The sequence below is a fragment of the Eurypyga helias genome, unplaced genomic scaffold (genome assembly GCF_000690775.1).
Source record: "Eurypyga helias isolate BGI_N326 unplaced genomic scaffold, ASM69077v1 scaffold44549, whole genome shotgun sequence".
Lineage (NCBI taxonomy): Eukaryota > Metazoa > Chordata > Aves > Eurypygiformes > Eurypygidae > Eurypyga > Eurypyga helias.
The window spans coordinates 6,639-18,456 of record NW_010272410.1 but is presented as its reverse complement, the minus strand read 5'-3'; the positions used below and the strand labels follow the sequence as shown (position 1 = coordinate 18,456).

General features: G+C 45.3%; 1 protein-coding gene across 1 annotated transcript; it reads left to right on the top strand.

Moving 5' to 3' along the window:
- The first annotated feature begins 1,643 nt into the window (after window positions 1-1,643).
- Window positions 1,644-5,753, top strand: TMEM207 (transmembrane protein 207). Its single transcript, XM_010159103.1, has 5 exons — window positions 1,644-1,805; window positions 3,594-3,631; window positions 4,028-4,072; window positions 4,505-4,647; window positions 5,605-5,753. The coding sequence occupies exons 1-5, from the start codon at window positions 1,644-1,646 to the stop codon at window positions 5,751-5,753; spliced, it is 537 nt and encodes a 178-aa protein (XP_010157405.1).
- Window positions 5,754-11,818: the final 6,065 nt, after the last annotated feature.

Genomic DNA, 11,818 nt, shown 5'->3' with positions numbered 1-11,818 from the left:
GCTCTTTTCAGCATCGGGATCACTCCTCAAGCAAAAGACAGGGCTGTTTGTGGACCCTCTCTTAGCCTCTCACCTCCCAGCATCGTTACTGAGAATACAGGGACAGGCTTCACAAACTGCCACCACCACTTGAAACCTCTGTGTGGGACCAGCCAGGAGAAAACTTCAAAGTTTGCCTTTAGGCCAAGAAGCTGAGCAGCAGCAGAATTCAATTCTTCCCTTTTTATCTAGAAATAGACCCAGAAGAGGTGCTATGCATTATTTTGCAGTACCAGGAGCTCATTTTGATGCCTACCCCTCAAAATACTGGGGATGATCCATTCAGCAGCTCTAAATTGGAAGTACCCTGAGTGATGGCAAGAGGGAAGTAATTGAGAGAGGAAGAAATCTGAAATTAGTTCACCGACAGATGATCTCTTTGAAACCTGAAATTGTAAGAGTCACAAGGTTCCCAGCAAGGCTGTGCACATTTTTATACTGCAGGAACTCTTTCTTTTAAGAAAACAGCTAAGAAATTGGTTTAGCAATTTACTGTTGAACAAAATTGAAAAGGATTGGTCTGAACCAGGACACAAACATGTTCAGACCATTTATATGGTGTAGCACATGCACTCGGCAACATGATGAGAGATGCCTTATCAGAGGGCATGGTTTCAGAGACTTCAAATTAGCAGTCAGCTGAAAGCAGGCATTTGTGAACACCAGATTGTTCTGGGTTTATGTAGAACTTCAACAATAAATAACAAACCTGGGCTGAGTATGTGTATCAGAGTTGGTTAGACTTCTTGACCTTTTAGGTGAAACAAAGCCACAGAGGTGTATCCCAAGAACAGCTTAGATTTGTCAATCATTACTAAAGTAATGGCATCTCAACAAAATGCTTAACTTCTGCAGTGATGGCTAAACATATTCATGGCAACACCTTTTGTGATAAATCTGGAAGAACTATAGTTAACGGTGCGTTTCAGCCATGGGCTGTAAACTTCGGCGACAATCTATTACTGGCTGATGAACAAACTGGGATTGTCCGTTTTGCAGTGATCAGAGCTGCGGCACGAACCATCTTCCACCCCTGTTTAACCACATCATTTGGATGTATTCATTAGGATCAAATCAATCCTTATATTGTGCAATGAAATTTTGTATCCCTTATGAGAACCACCGGGGAAGATGCTTTTTCCTAGCAAAGAAACTGGCAGCTGCATAACAGCAGTAGAGCTGCTGGTTGTCTCAGGCTGGAAAGGGTTTCCTTCATCCTTGGTGCACACATCTCGGATCGTAGGCACAGCACATGGGAGATGGTTGGAAGTAGCACAGTTTTTCCTGTAATGCCAGAACTGCAACTGGAGGCAGCATGTAATGAAAGCATGGCCCCAGAATATGGTCTCCAGTGGCTTTATTTGTAGCAGGTCCTGTTAAATACAGCCATGGGTTAATATGGAACTAAGCTCCAGCAACAGGAATTTGTGAACAGCTATGAAAATACCGAAACAACTGCAAGGTGCTGACCTTAAACTAGTGTTCCTTTAACTTCTAGCAGCTGTTTGAGTGTGTCCATGCAAACCTGAATTTGTTCCCTGGTTAGCGGTAATCTCTGAAGTGCAGGAAGCCATTGGGTAACGTGTTCTCTGGCTGAGGGCACGATGTGTGGAAAAGTTTTAAAAACTCCGAATTACAGAGAGTATAACACTGCTGCAAAGAAAGCTTTTCCAGCATTTCTCCTGCTAGTGATGCAGAAATTTGGAGCTTTGTGTTTCACTTCATGGATCATGGGAACTGGAATTCTGTGTTTAACCTTCTTCCAGGTAACCAAACCCTTCACCGGGACCAGGATGATTTTAGGGATTTAGTGGGGGGAAAGACTTTTAGAACTTTTATAGAATTTAGTCATCAACCCTTTTCATTTTTTTTGAAGATTTTTTTGAGGACCTGATGAATTTGGCGAGGATTTAATGTTCACCACAACTCCAATTAACGCAGAGAAAACAGGACTGCCTAATCCTTTATTATTGTCTATGGCTATTGAAATGTAAGAGTATGGGTCTTCAGCAGCATGGGTGGGTGTTTGGCTGCATCAATAGATTACTGCCTCAGAACAGATGCACTTTGCTGCAGCTTAACTATGCTAAGGTAGCTCTGCCAAGGTAGTTTGAAAGATGATAGAAGAGGGTCCAGAGGTTGTCATTCAGCTGTGAATAATACTCAGGGTATGCGTAATCACAGCAATCAGCTGTCTTTCTGACCTGTTATTCTAATAATCAGCTGAAGTGCAAAAGAAAATTAAAAATATTCTGCACCAGGGTGCATGTATGACAGGGCGAATTAGCTCAGTTTTAAAAGGACACGTCTGGAAGAGTTGAAGCTTCTGTCTTTCTATTCCTCATTTGGGTTTCAACCGCTCATGAAATTTCATAGATAATGTTTTATATGAAATACTTATCATACCTAAAGACCTCTGTTGAAACTAGGGACTGAAAGGCAGCATGTGCACAGGATCAGACACGTTCTAGAGATTTGTGGGGTGATTTCTTGCTGTTTACAGTGACACAAGTTTTGCACAACAAAATCCTTAGAAAGAAGTCCTGTTAATCAGAGATATAATATGCAACCTCTCAACTATACATATTTGATACAAATGTCTAATACAGAACAGAGGTTTCCAGTTTGACACAAAGAAAGTCAGAAATCCCTACGTGTTTTGGGTATACGCGTGTTTTGCATACTATTAAATTCTAATAGTTTTCACCAAGAAATAAATCTAAATTCTTCAACATTCCTCATTTTGTTTCCCGGTATTATTGCAATTTTATGCCTGATCTGAAGTTTTTTGTAGCAAAATTTGACAAGTGCTATAACACATCTAAGGCAAGTCAGCCAAAAATTGTACTGAATTTGATTCAACCATACTAAGGAACCACTCAAGTTACTTTTTGCCCAGATAATCTCAGACCAAGGCTGAGATCAACAAGGCTTGCAAAAATACACTTACTTGACCAGAGAGTAGAAAATATACCTGAAAAACAAGTTTCAGGTTCACATATTTGCAATACCTGAAACCTGACTCTGGGAATGATGCACCACTACTATCTGAAAACAGGAAAATGCTGGGTAGAGCTGGTCAATGCAGCTCCAATTTACAGCTACAGTCACAATTAGCTACTGGAAAATGAGCTTCAGACCAACAATTTGTTCACAGGACATTTTCAACAGGCATTTCTGAATAGCAATGTCTGGTTCTATAAACAGGTCTCTGACAACAGTTTGTGTCTCCCTGCTCTTGTCCTTCCCTCATTCACATCAAAAGAAATGCTTTTCCCTTGGCCTAGTTTTTATCTGCAAACTATTGAATTTATCAAGCTCTCTGTGCGATTATCCACTGGTATTGATACGGGCTACCTTAGGCCAGAAACATGCAGAAGCAAGAGCTCAGCCCCACGGTCTCTAGGGAGAGGTTTGGGTTTCATCCCTGCAGGAGCCAGCATCTGCATGGCTCTTCCTTTTCCACTGCCAGCTCTGAGCTCAGTAATTATACTGGTAAATTATAAAAAAAGCAACACATATCTTTGCTCTCTGATTTACATGTGTGTTTTCAGTTAGCAGACTCTGAGTTGGACTGTGAGCTTGGCAAGAGGTGAGTGTGGCTCTGCTTTCCCAACCACAGCTGCTCCCACTCTGGGCTCTTTTGGGGATGCTGTGCTCCACTTCAGCACAGCAGAGGGACAAGGGCTCCCAGGAAAGGGCAGTTTGGCTTTTCTTCCACAAGAGGAAAGGAGGCTGGCAACCCTTTGGGTTTTCAACAAAAAATGCTGGTGGTGGGTGCTGGTGTTGAAAGGCAAACTAGTTACACGCTGCTTCATACATGATCTGCATCTGCTCCCATCTACATAGAGAAACTTCTGATATGGTTCCTTTGATGGAGGGAAACTCCTCAATCCTCTGCTTACCGATGATGCTTTTCTTGGTAGATGTGCGTTGGAGCCAGTATGGTCCCCACACTGAAATTTCCTCTTATTTTTTCCTTTGCTAGGTGCATTGGGCAGAGTGATGAAAACTTTAGCAGCTGGTATGTGTGGTAAGTTTCAGATCTGTTTTAGAAGGAAAAACTGGCAAATAATATTCTTTGATGGATGTATAGAGAGAAAGGCATTAAGATAGACTGATAGCTAGAGAGCATTGCTCCTGGGCTGTCCCTGTGTTCTGTCTTTACTGACTAATGGGAATCATTTATCCATATCCTCCTCACTGTACGCTGACAACTGAGCTGGGCAAAACCGGTGGATGATTTCGAGGAGAAATGTTTGAATTTCCAGCCAGCACTCAGCACTGAGACGTTGGTTTCTGGGGACTTCTGTCATGTCCAGTATGCTGATGGGGAAACTGCAACATTTAACCGCTATTTGCAAAAGATGTTAATGAATATGTTAATTTGAAGACATGCAGCCATCTGTCAACGCTGCCCACAGATGGTGATGGTACTGTTCCTCCCCTGCTGCCTCTGCCTCAGGTTCCTGATGTTGTTTTTCCTGGCCTTGCTCCTGTCCTGCGGGATCTGCTGCTGCCTGCAGTGCTGGCTGAAACGGCGGAGCTGCCCACCTCACCGACGCACCCTGGCTGTCTTTGCGCTCAGCAGCTCGGATGCTTTTTGCGGTTAGTCCTCTCCTACCTGCTGCAAGGTCCCACTGGCCCCGTTGGGTTTCCTATGGACCATCCGTAGCCTAGTAAGCGGTGGCCAGACTTGAGTGGGAGCCAGGCTGCAGTCGTGTCGTGTGTTTCTGGTGAACAGTGGGGTGCCCTGCTCAGGCATCTTCTGGATGTTTTGGACCATCAACAGGAGGGCTTAAGCATGCCATGTCCTCTTTTCCCCAGCTGTACCTTCAGCTGTATTCAGTGTTGATCATGTTGTCCATGTGTCCCCAGGGTGCCTAGTCGGGGCTTAGCCGTGCTAGCACCAGAAACGTGTGGGACCTTCTCCTCAGTGCCAGGGTGCTCAGCAGCCACGTCACTGCCTGGGGTCAGACAGCCCTTTCCAACACGTGACCTGAATTTCTCACTCAGGTGAGACCGCACTGGTCTACTTGAGCCACCCCAGCAGGCAGCTCGATTGGCTGATACACCCTGGAGTCTGTCAAAAGGTTGTCTTGGTGGGTGCTGTTCATCACTGTAGCTGCCCTCAGCATTCCCTGGGAGCACCCAGACTTTTGAGGACTGGGCTGTAATGACTCTGTGTACACCCAGCACTGAGCTGGAGTATTGCCAGAAGCATCAGTAAGCTGGGCCAGACAACAGTCCCTCCAAAAAGAATTAAACTAATTCTGTCACTAGGCTAAGCCTTTCCCGGAGGAGGTATTGCCTGCTTTCTGGATGGTTCTGAACAGTGTCTTCAGAAAGGAGAACCCACCCCAAACCCACCCAAATTCCTGTGTTCCCACTTCTTGCATCTGGAATTTGTGGTGAGAGGCTTTGTGATGCCATGCTTCAAAAATTACATCCACTCCTTTCTTGTTTCCAAGCAGTTTGACAGCTCCTCCCAGGCTCACCCCTCTCACTCCCACGCTCGCTCTTTATGCCTATCTGCTGTACCGTTATGGCTTTGCTTTTTTCCAGCAAGTGAAGTGCCTCAGTGCCCGCTCTCTGGATCTCCAAGCCCCTGCGTGACTGCAGAGATGTCATCTTCTCCTTCCCCACGGTTCAGCCTCGGGGGAACTGAGTTGCCTCCATCCTATGAGGATATTATGAAGGAAAACAGGCTCTAGATGCCATGTGTTGGCTTTCTACGATTCCACTTGGTCCATCAGAGACCTTCTGTTATGTTACAGTAGTGTGAGATCAAATCAGCCCTTTCCACAGGTTGGCTGAGAGACCGAAAAGCAGCACATATTTCATATGAACCTAAGAGGGGAGACACAATGCAACGGAATAAATGCCAAAACCATGTGTTGAATCTGCCACAGGAGCTCAGCTTGACATTTTGATAGGGCTCTGGATTTCGAGAAGCTCTCTCAAAGGTCTGTCTGTGTTCGGGGTTTCTGGCTCATCCTCAAGATTTATCTCTCTAAGGCTGGTTGAGCTGGTGCAACCCCGTGTGTTTTAGGACTGAATGTTGATAAATGACTTGATAGTTACTTCTCAGACTTGGGCTGCCTCCTTCAGTCGGCACTGTGCCAACAAACACCCTCTGGCAAAGTCATGTTGTTCTAATACATTGTAATGCAATCATGCCGCTCCGCAATGAAGGATTGTTTGCCACCTTTAAAATATTTAGCATGGCATATCAGATTTGTCTAGTGCAAAAAGGCAGCAAATTTCTGGCCAGGGGAGGGAAAGTAAGAGAGGGGGAGTTAGGGGGCAGTGGCAAGTGCTGGTTACAGGGCACAAAAAAGGATGTTTGCTCATTTGAACTGTTCTTAACTCCGCGGTGACTATCCCCAGCTACTCTTGCCCTGGCATTGCAGACCTACAGGCTTGGAATGGCCCAGGACTCACATGGCAGTTCTACACAGGCATGATCATGGGTTAGGTATTTGGTGCTTAGTTACACAAATTTATTAGGGTAAAGAATGCCATTTTCTTCAAGGTGACCACCGCAGGCAGGATGGGAAGAGAATTCAAGAAGACTCTCTTATACCCAAGAAGGATCAACCCAACCTAAGCCATTCCTGGGAGGTATTAGCCTGCCTAGTTCTCAAATTACAGAGGAAAGATGCCGAATTTCCCCCTTAGCTGGATTCCAGATGAAAGCAAGGATTTCCTTTGTTTGTCATGAGCAGGTCAATGAGGCTGGATTCAGCCCGCCTGACCTCTCTCCCTTGCCTCTCTGTGTCGAGGGCTGGGGGCTACAATCAGACCCCCCCTTGGTGCAGAAGGTAAATGTCACACCTAGTACTGTGCTTTGCATGCCCGGGGAGCCATGAGCTCACAGTCAAAATGGGCAGCTGGGTCCACTTAGGAACCCCAAAAGGCTAATAGAAGTCCACAGCCTGCTTTGTGGAGCAGCTCCCTGCTTGTAGAGTGAGGTTAGTACCAGTTCCTTTGCTCAGGAAGGAAACTGGGGAGATAAATCCACTAAAGGTTATGAAGTGCTCACATATTCTCATAATGAGGCTATATAAGTACCTTCGCTAGATAAAGAATTATGGCATATTTTGAGAGACAAATTCTCTGCCAGCACCACTGCAAATTATCTCCATAAAATCTTATTTTAGAAGCAGCTTTAATGTTTGACTCTTGTGTGAAAGGAAATAAATGTTACTGTAGCAAAATGAATGTTTGTGCCAGCAGGCTAAAATATTACAGGGTTTATTAACAAGGAAAATTAGCGAGTACAGATTCATCCAGCGGAGAAGTCGAGCAATTCTTGAGTGTCCTTTCACTGCTTGAACTTACGAAGAATTGCAGGCAATCAGCACCTCTCAGGATCAGACCTTTTACATACATAACTGCCTCCTCTACTCAACCCCTTCAATTTATGCCCTGAAGCATGGGATTTGATTAGGTTTGTCACTTCAGCTTACGTAGCCTGCTAGTGGGCATTAAATCAGCCATCACTTCCTTCCCACCTACACACTGCATTTGTTTCAGTGACCCTTTCATGGAAGTAAACTCCACAGGTTGTCTGCATTATAAGCTGTATAAAACATTACTGTCTCCTGCTTATTAATTGCTTGGCTCTAAATAAATTGCAGCCTTTAATTTCATTGAATGTCACCTTCTAATCAGATGGCTGGAGAGGTTAACAAGCTAGGACTGCTCTGGTTTTGATGCCTCCATCACTCTGCATCCCTCTTTCACAAGGTCCAGTAGGCAGCACTCATCACCCAGACGGTAAATCCTTCCCCAACCACCCAACAGAGGGCAAGCGAGGCTTGCAGCAACCCACCCAGGAGGCTGCTGCTCCTGCAGAAACCTGCGTGGGAGCAGGTTTGTGTTTCTGTGCTACTAGTGTGTGTTCACCTGCGTTGATTAATTATTCACTAAAGGAATAAAATTATTCCATCAAAATTGTATCAAGTGGCTTATAGTAAAGAAAACTACTGGCTGTCACAAAATCAGGCTACAGCTGGAGTCACCAGTGTGGGAGAAGCTGTGGTGCTTGTGCAACAGGGTCAAAGCCCTGCGCACTTCAGAAATGTGTGCAAGACCAGGACCCATGTGCAATGGGCTGCTTGCTTCGGGTGGGGAAGCAGAGAAGCCTGAGAGCGGACTCAGTGGACACTGTCCTGATCCTTGACTTTGTGATCATCAAAATGGAGAGAGGGATGAGTCAGTTCCTTCTGCAAATGTATTTGGGATGGTCCCACTGACTTACTGTTGCCTATAAAAGCTGCTTCTCCCAGCCTGCCCCCTTACTCACAGGCACTCCAGGAGGATGGATGAGGTTTCTTCACACCTGTGTCCCCATTCTTACAAAAGCAGACACTTTGCCTGGTACCTTATGTTTTTGTAAGCGCTCAGCCCTTAATGAGGGCAGTTAATTCAGTTTGGCTGACGTTTCCAGCGTTATAAGGAAAAATGAGCCATTTCTTTATAATTCATTACCTTAGGAATAGGTTCCACCTTGGAAAAGCACTTGTTTTGCTGTGACCCTCTGGCTGCCACTCATCATCTGACTTACCCTTCTTGCTGACTTTGAGAAGAAATGGCAAACTACTCTAGAAAAAAACAGAAAATACTAGACAGCAGATACATCTGAGGGAAAACTTGTCAGTAAACCTTGAGAGGAGGAAACGGGAGCAGTGCAGAGGAGCTAATTGCATGGTGACCATCTGGAAGTGAAAGACAAGGGAACATGGGGAGGTGCACGGATGGACTTTCACCTCTGCACGTCAAGAGCTGAATAACAAAGCCATAAACTGGTTCTCAAGTAAAATAAAGCAAAACTAAAGGCAGCTGAGTCATAACAGGGGATCGGTCAAGGCTGCTAGGAGGGTTGCACATGAAAGATGGGAAAGCAATAAAAATGCTCATTAATCTGTTTTTTATTGTCGTCTGAAGAGTCTGGATTATGAGCTAAAGGCTTTTGTGCGGGGAGGAAGAGGATGGGCCGGGAACAGCTGCTCCCTCTCTCTGGGTCACTAGATCGCACAAGTCTGGCTCTTTCCTTTCTCGCTCGAAGGCATCTTACAGCAGGGACCCAAGAGCTACCGGGAGAAAATTGTCCCCCGTTTCCTGCAAAGTGCCTGGACAGAATATTTCGGTCATTAATCACTTGCCCACAATATTTAACAGATACAGAAGAGCAAACTGTGGGGTTCCAGCCCCAGCTGAGAGAGAAAACCTTGCTTTCTTGGTGGAATTTTATTTCTCTCTGAAAGTTTATAGGATGACTGTAAGTAGATGTGCTGAAGCTGGGGGCAAAGTCTCCCCGCTGTCGCAGAGCCGCTGCTGCAGGGGTGAGCTGGGGCCAGGGGCCTGCAGCTACCAGGATGGGTCTGGGCAACCTCCAAAGTCACACCCTGCTCTCCCAAGGGCTGTTGCTGTTTGTGGTGCTGCCTTGTCCATCCAGGAGAGCACCGATTTCCCTCATGGGAGTCAGAGCAGATCACCTGGCAATGCACCTTTCTGGGCAAAACTTGGACTTGGGGTTACAGAAACAGGACACTCAAGAGACAACTGCGTTTATTGTATCTCTCAGATATTACAATATGTAAGGAAAATAGAATTCTGAAGCAACATTCTTACCTAGTGAAAGTAATTGTTCAGATCTACTGAATTCCCACAAAAATCACACTACAATGTGTGAAATCCATATCCTGAAAAATATTCATGTAGCTGCAGCAGGAGATGGTTGAGTTCACAAGGTCACAATGAGTTCTAATTAGAGCTGGAGTTATTAAGAGCCCTTATGAACAAAGCTGATGGAGATAGAGGGTGAAATATTGCATGCAGAAAAGGACAGCCATTGCAGGTGTCATTGTTTTATTCTCTCACTTGCATATATCAAAATGGGAAATCAATACCTATTTTTTAGGAATGAAATCAACTTAGCAAAGAGCTTACCTACAAGACTTGGCTATTTTCTCTAACCTGCAACCAGCCAGAGCCCTGGCAGACTGCACTGAGCTGTATGATTTCACTGGAGAGTGCAGTGGGGAGCCCCAGATTCAAGCAAACAGCATGAGGCAAGCACAGCAGGGAGGAAAAGTGGGAGTCCCAGCTCTCAGCTAAGTCCCTGGCTCTGCCTATACCCTGGGAAACAAAACAATGAGACCGAGATCCCCAAAAATACTCCCTGGAAGTTAGTGAAAGTCTGGAGAAGGCTAATAGGCTGTTGGCAATGAAGGATTAAATGTTGGGCCTCAGCTGGAAGTTGTATTTTAGCAAAAAGCCTTGGTAAACCATCAATGGCCATCAGGGAGGCAGAGTCAGTCTATTGTCACCCCTCAGGAGCTGCTGCTGAATGAGATGCAGGTAGGTATTGAGGAAATACGTTAACATCTGAGGTCATCTGTGACATCTTTAGCCTTAGGGACTGGTTGTGATTTAAAAAAAACAAAAACAAAAACAAAAACAAAAACAAGTCCTGTGTACTTTCTGGGAGGTTTCTTGCTAATGAATAAACAACCAAACTAAAATAGATCTGCATCGTGGCATGGTAATGAGCTAATGAAGAGTGAATACCACAGTCATGAAATCAGAGTCAGAATTAAATCAAAGAGTGGATTAACAATTAAATATTAACAACCGATCAAAACACCAGATAGACTGTCAGCAGGATTTGAGTAATGAAGCAATGCAGCACTGGGCTGGTTGTTACAAAACATTAACCCGGAAAACCTAAGGGTTGCTGTGACCTTTTCCTAGTCCTCTTGTTCAGGAGATCAATCCTCAAAAGCTATCATAGAGAGTGGCTAGAACAGGAGTATGGTTAAAGAATTAATCCTCATTCTGCATAGACACTGAAGGAGAGAAAGGCACACAAATGTTTATGCAACAATCTTTGTATGCAAAGAATAATTGTATGTACACTTTTTGGATGCAAAGTGTATCTGAGTATGATGGACCTTGCATTAAGGTAGTATTTGGGGTATGTCTATACCTTATTTGTGTATCCCCAGGAGGAGCACAGGGCTGGAGGGGCTAATGAGACCAGCCCTTTATATTCACCCTGATTAGGGCATTAAATCCCAAAGTGCCCACTGGGCCACTGCTTGGTGTGACCCACATATTCTAAGTCACAAAAAGGCTCCCACTACCTTAAAACAAGCTGAAGACCTCTAGGACAAAGGCCCAGAAGTCTCTTCAACTACAGCATACTGGAGAAAAAGAACAGGAGAAATCAATGGTGTCAGATCTGCAATTACACCCGCATTAGCAGGTAATCCCAGACCATTTCTCCTCTACTAAACAAGAAACAACTCTTCCCAGCAAGACATAATCTTCATGCCTCAGAAAAAGCTACAGAAAACAGCACTAAGCAGCTGGTGGGTGCCCCTGGATATCAGTGGGGAGGGCGAACATGCTGGCTGCATAGTCAGGGAAGGATTTGATTCAGGATTTTGGTTCAAGTGCTGATGTGTTTGCTTGGTACCTCCTCCAGAGCAGCATCTCTGAGCTGGGTGATTGGGGCTGGGGCAGCCCGCAGCATTACAGTCTCTCTCCTCACCCCGCAGGTTGAGGGAGTATTTGCCTCTGGAGCAGGCACTGAGCACAGCTCTGCCTCTGCAGTGGGTTTGCCCTCCCTGTCCTTCACAGCCTGTCCCTGAAGGAGCAAGGGCACAGCCCATAAACCAGATCCAGCTACGTCCCCCGAGTTTCCCTGCCCTGGCACAGCATACCAGCAGTGCCAGCTCTTCAGCCTCAAAAGCCCCACAACAAATAC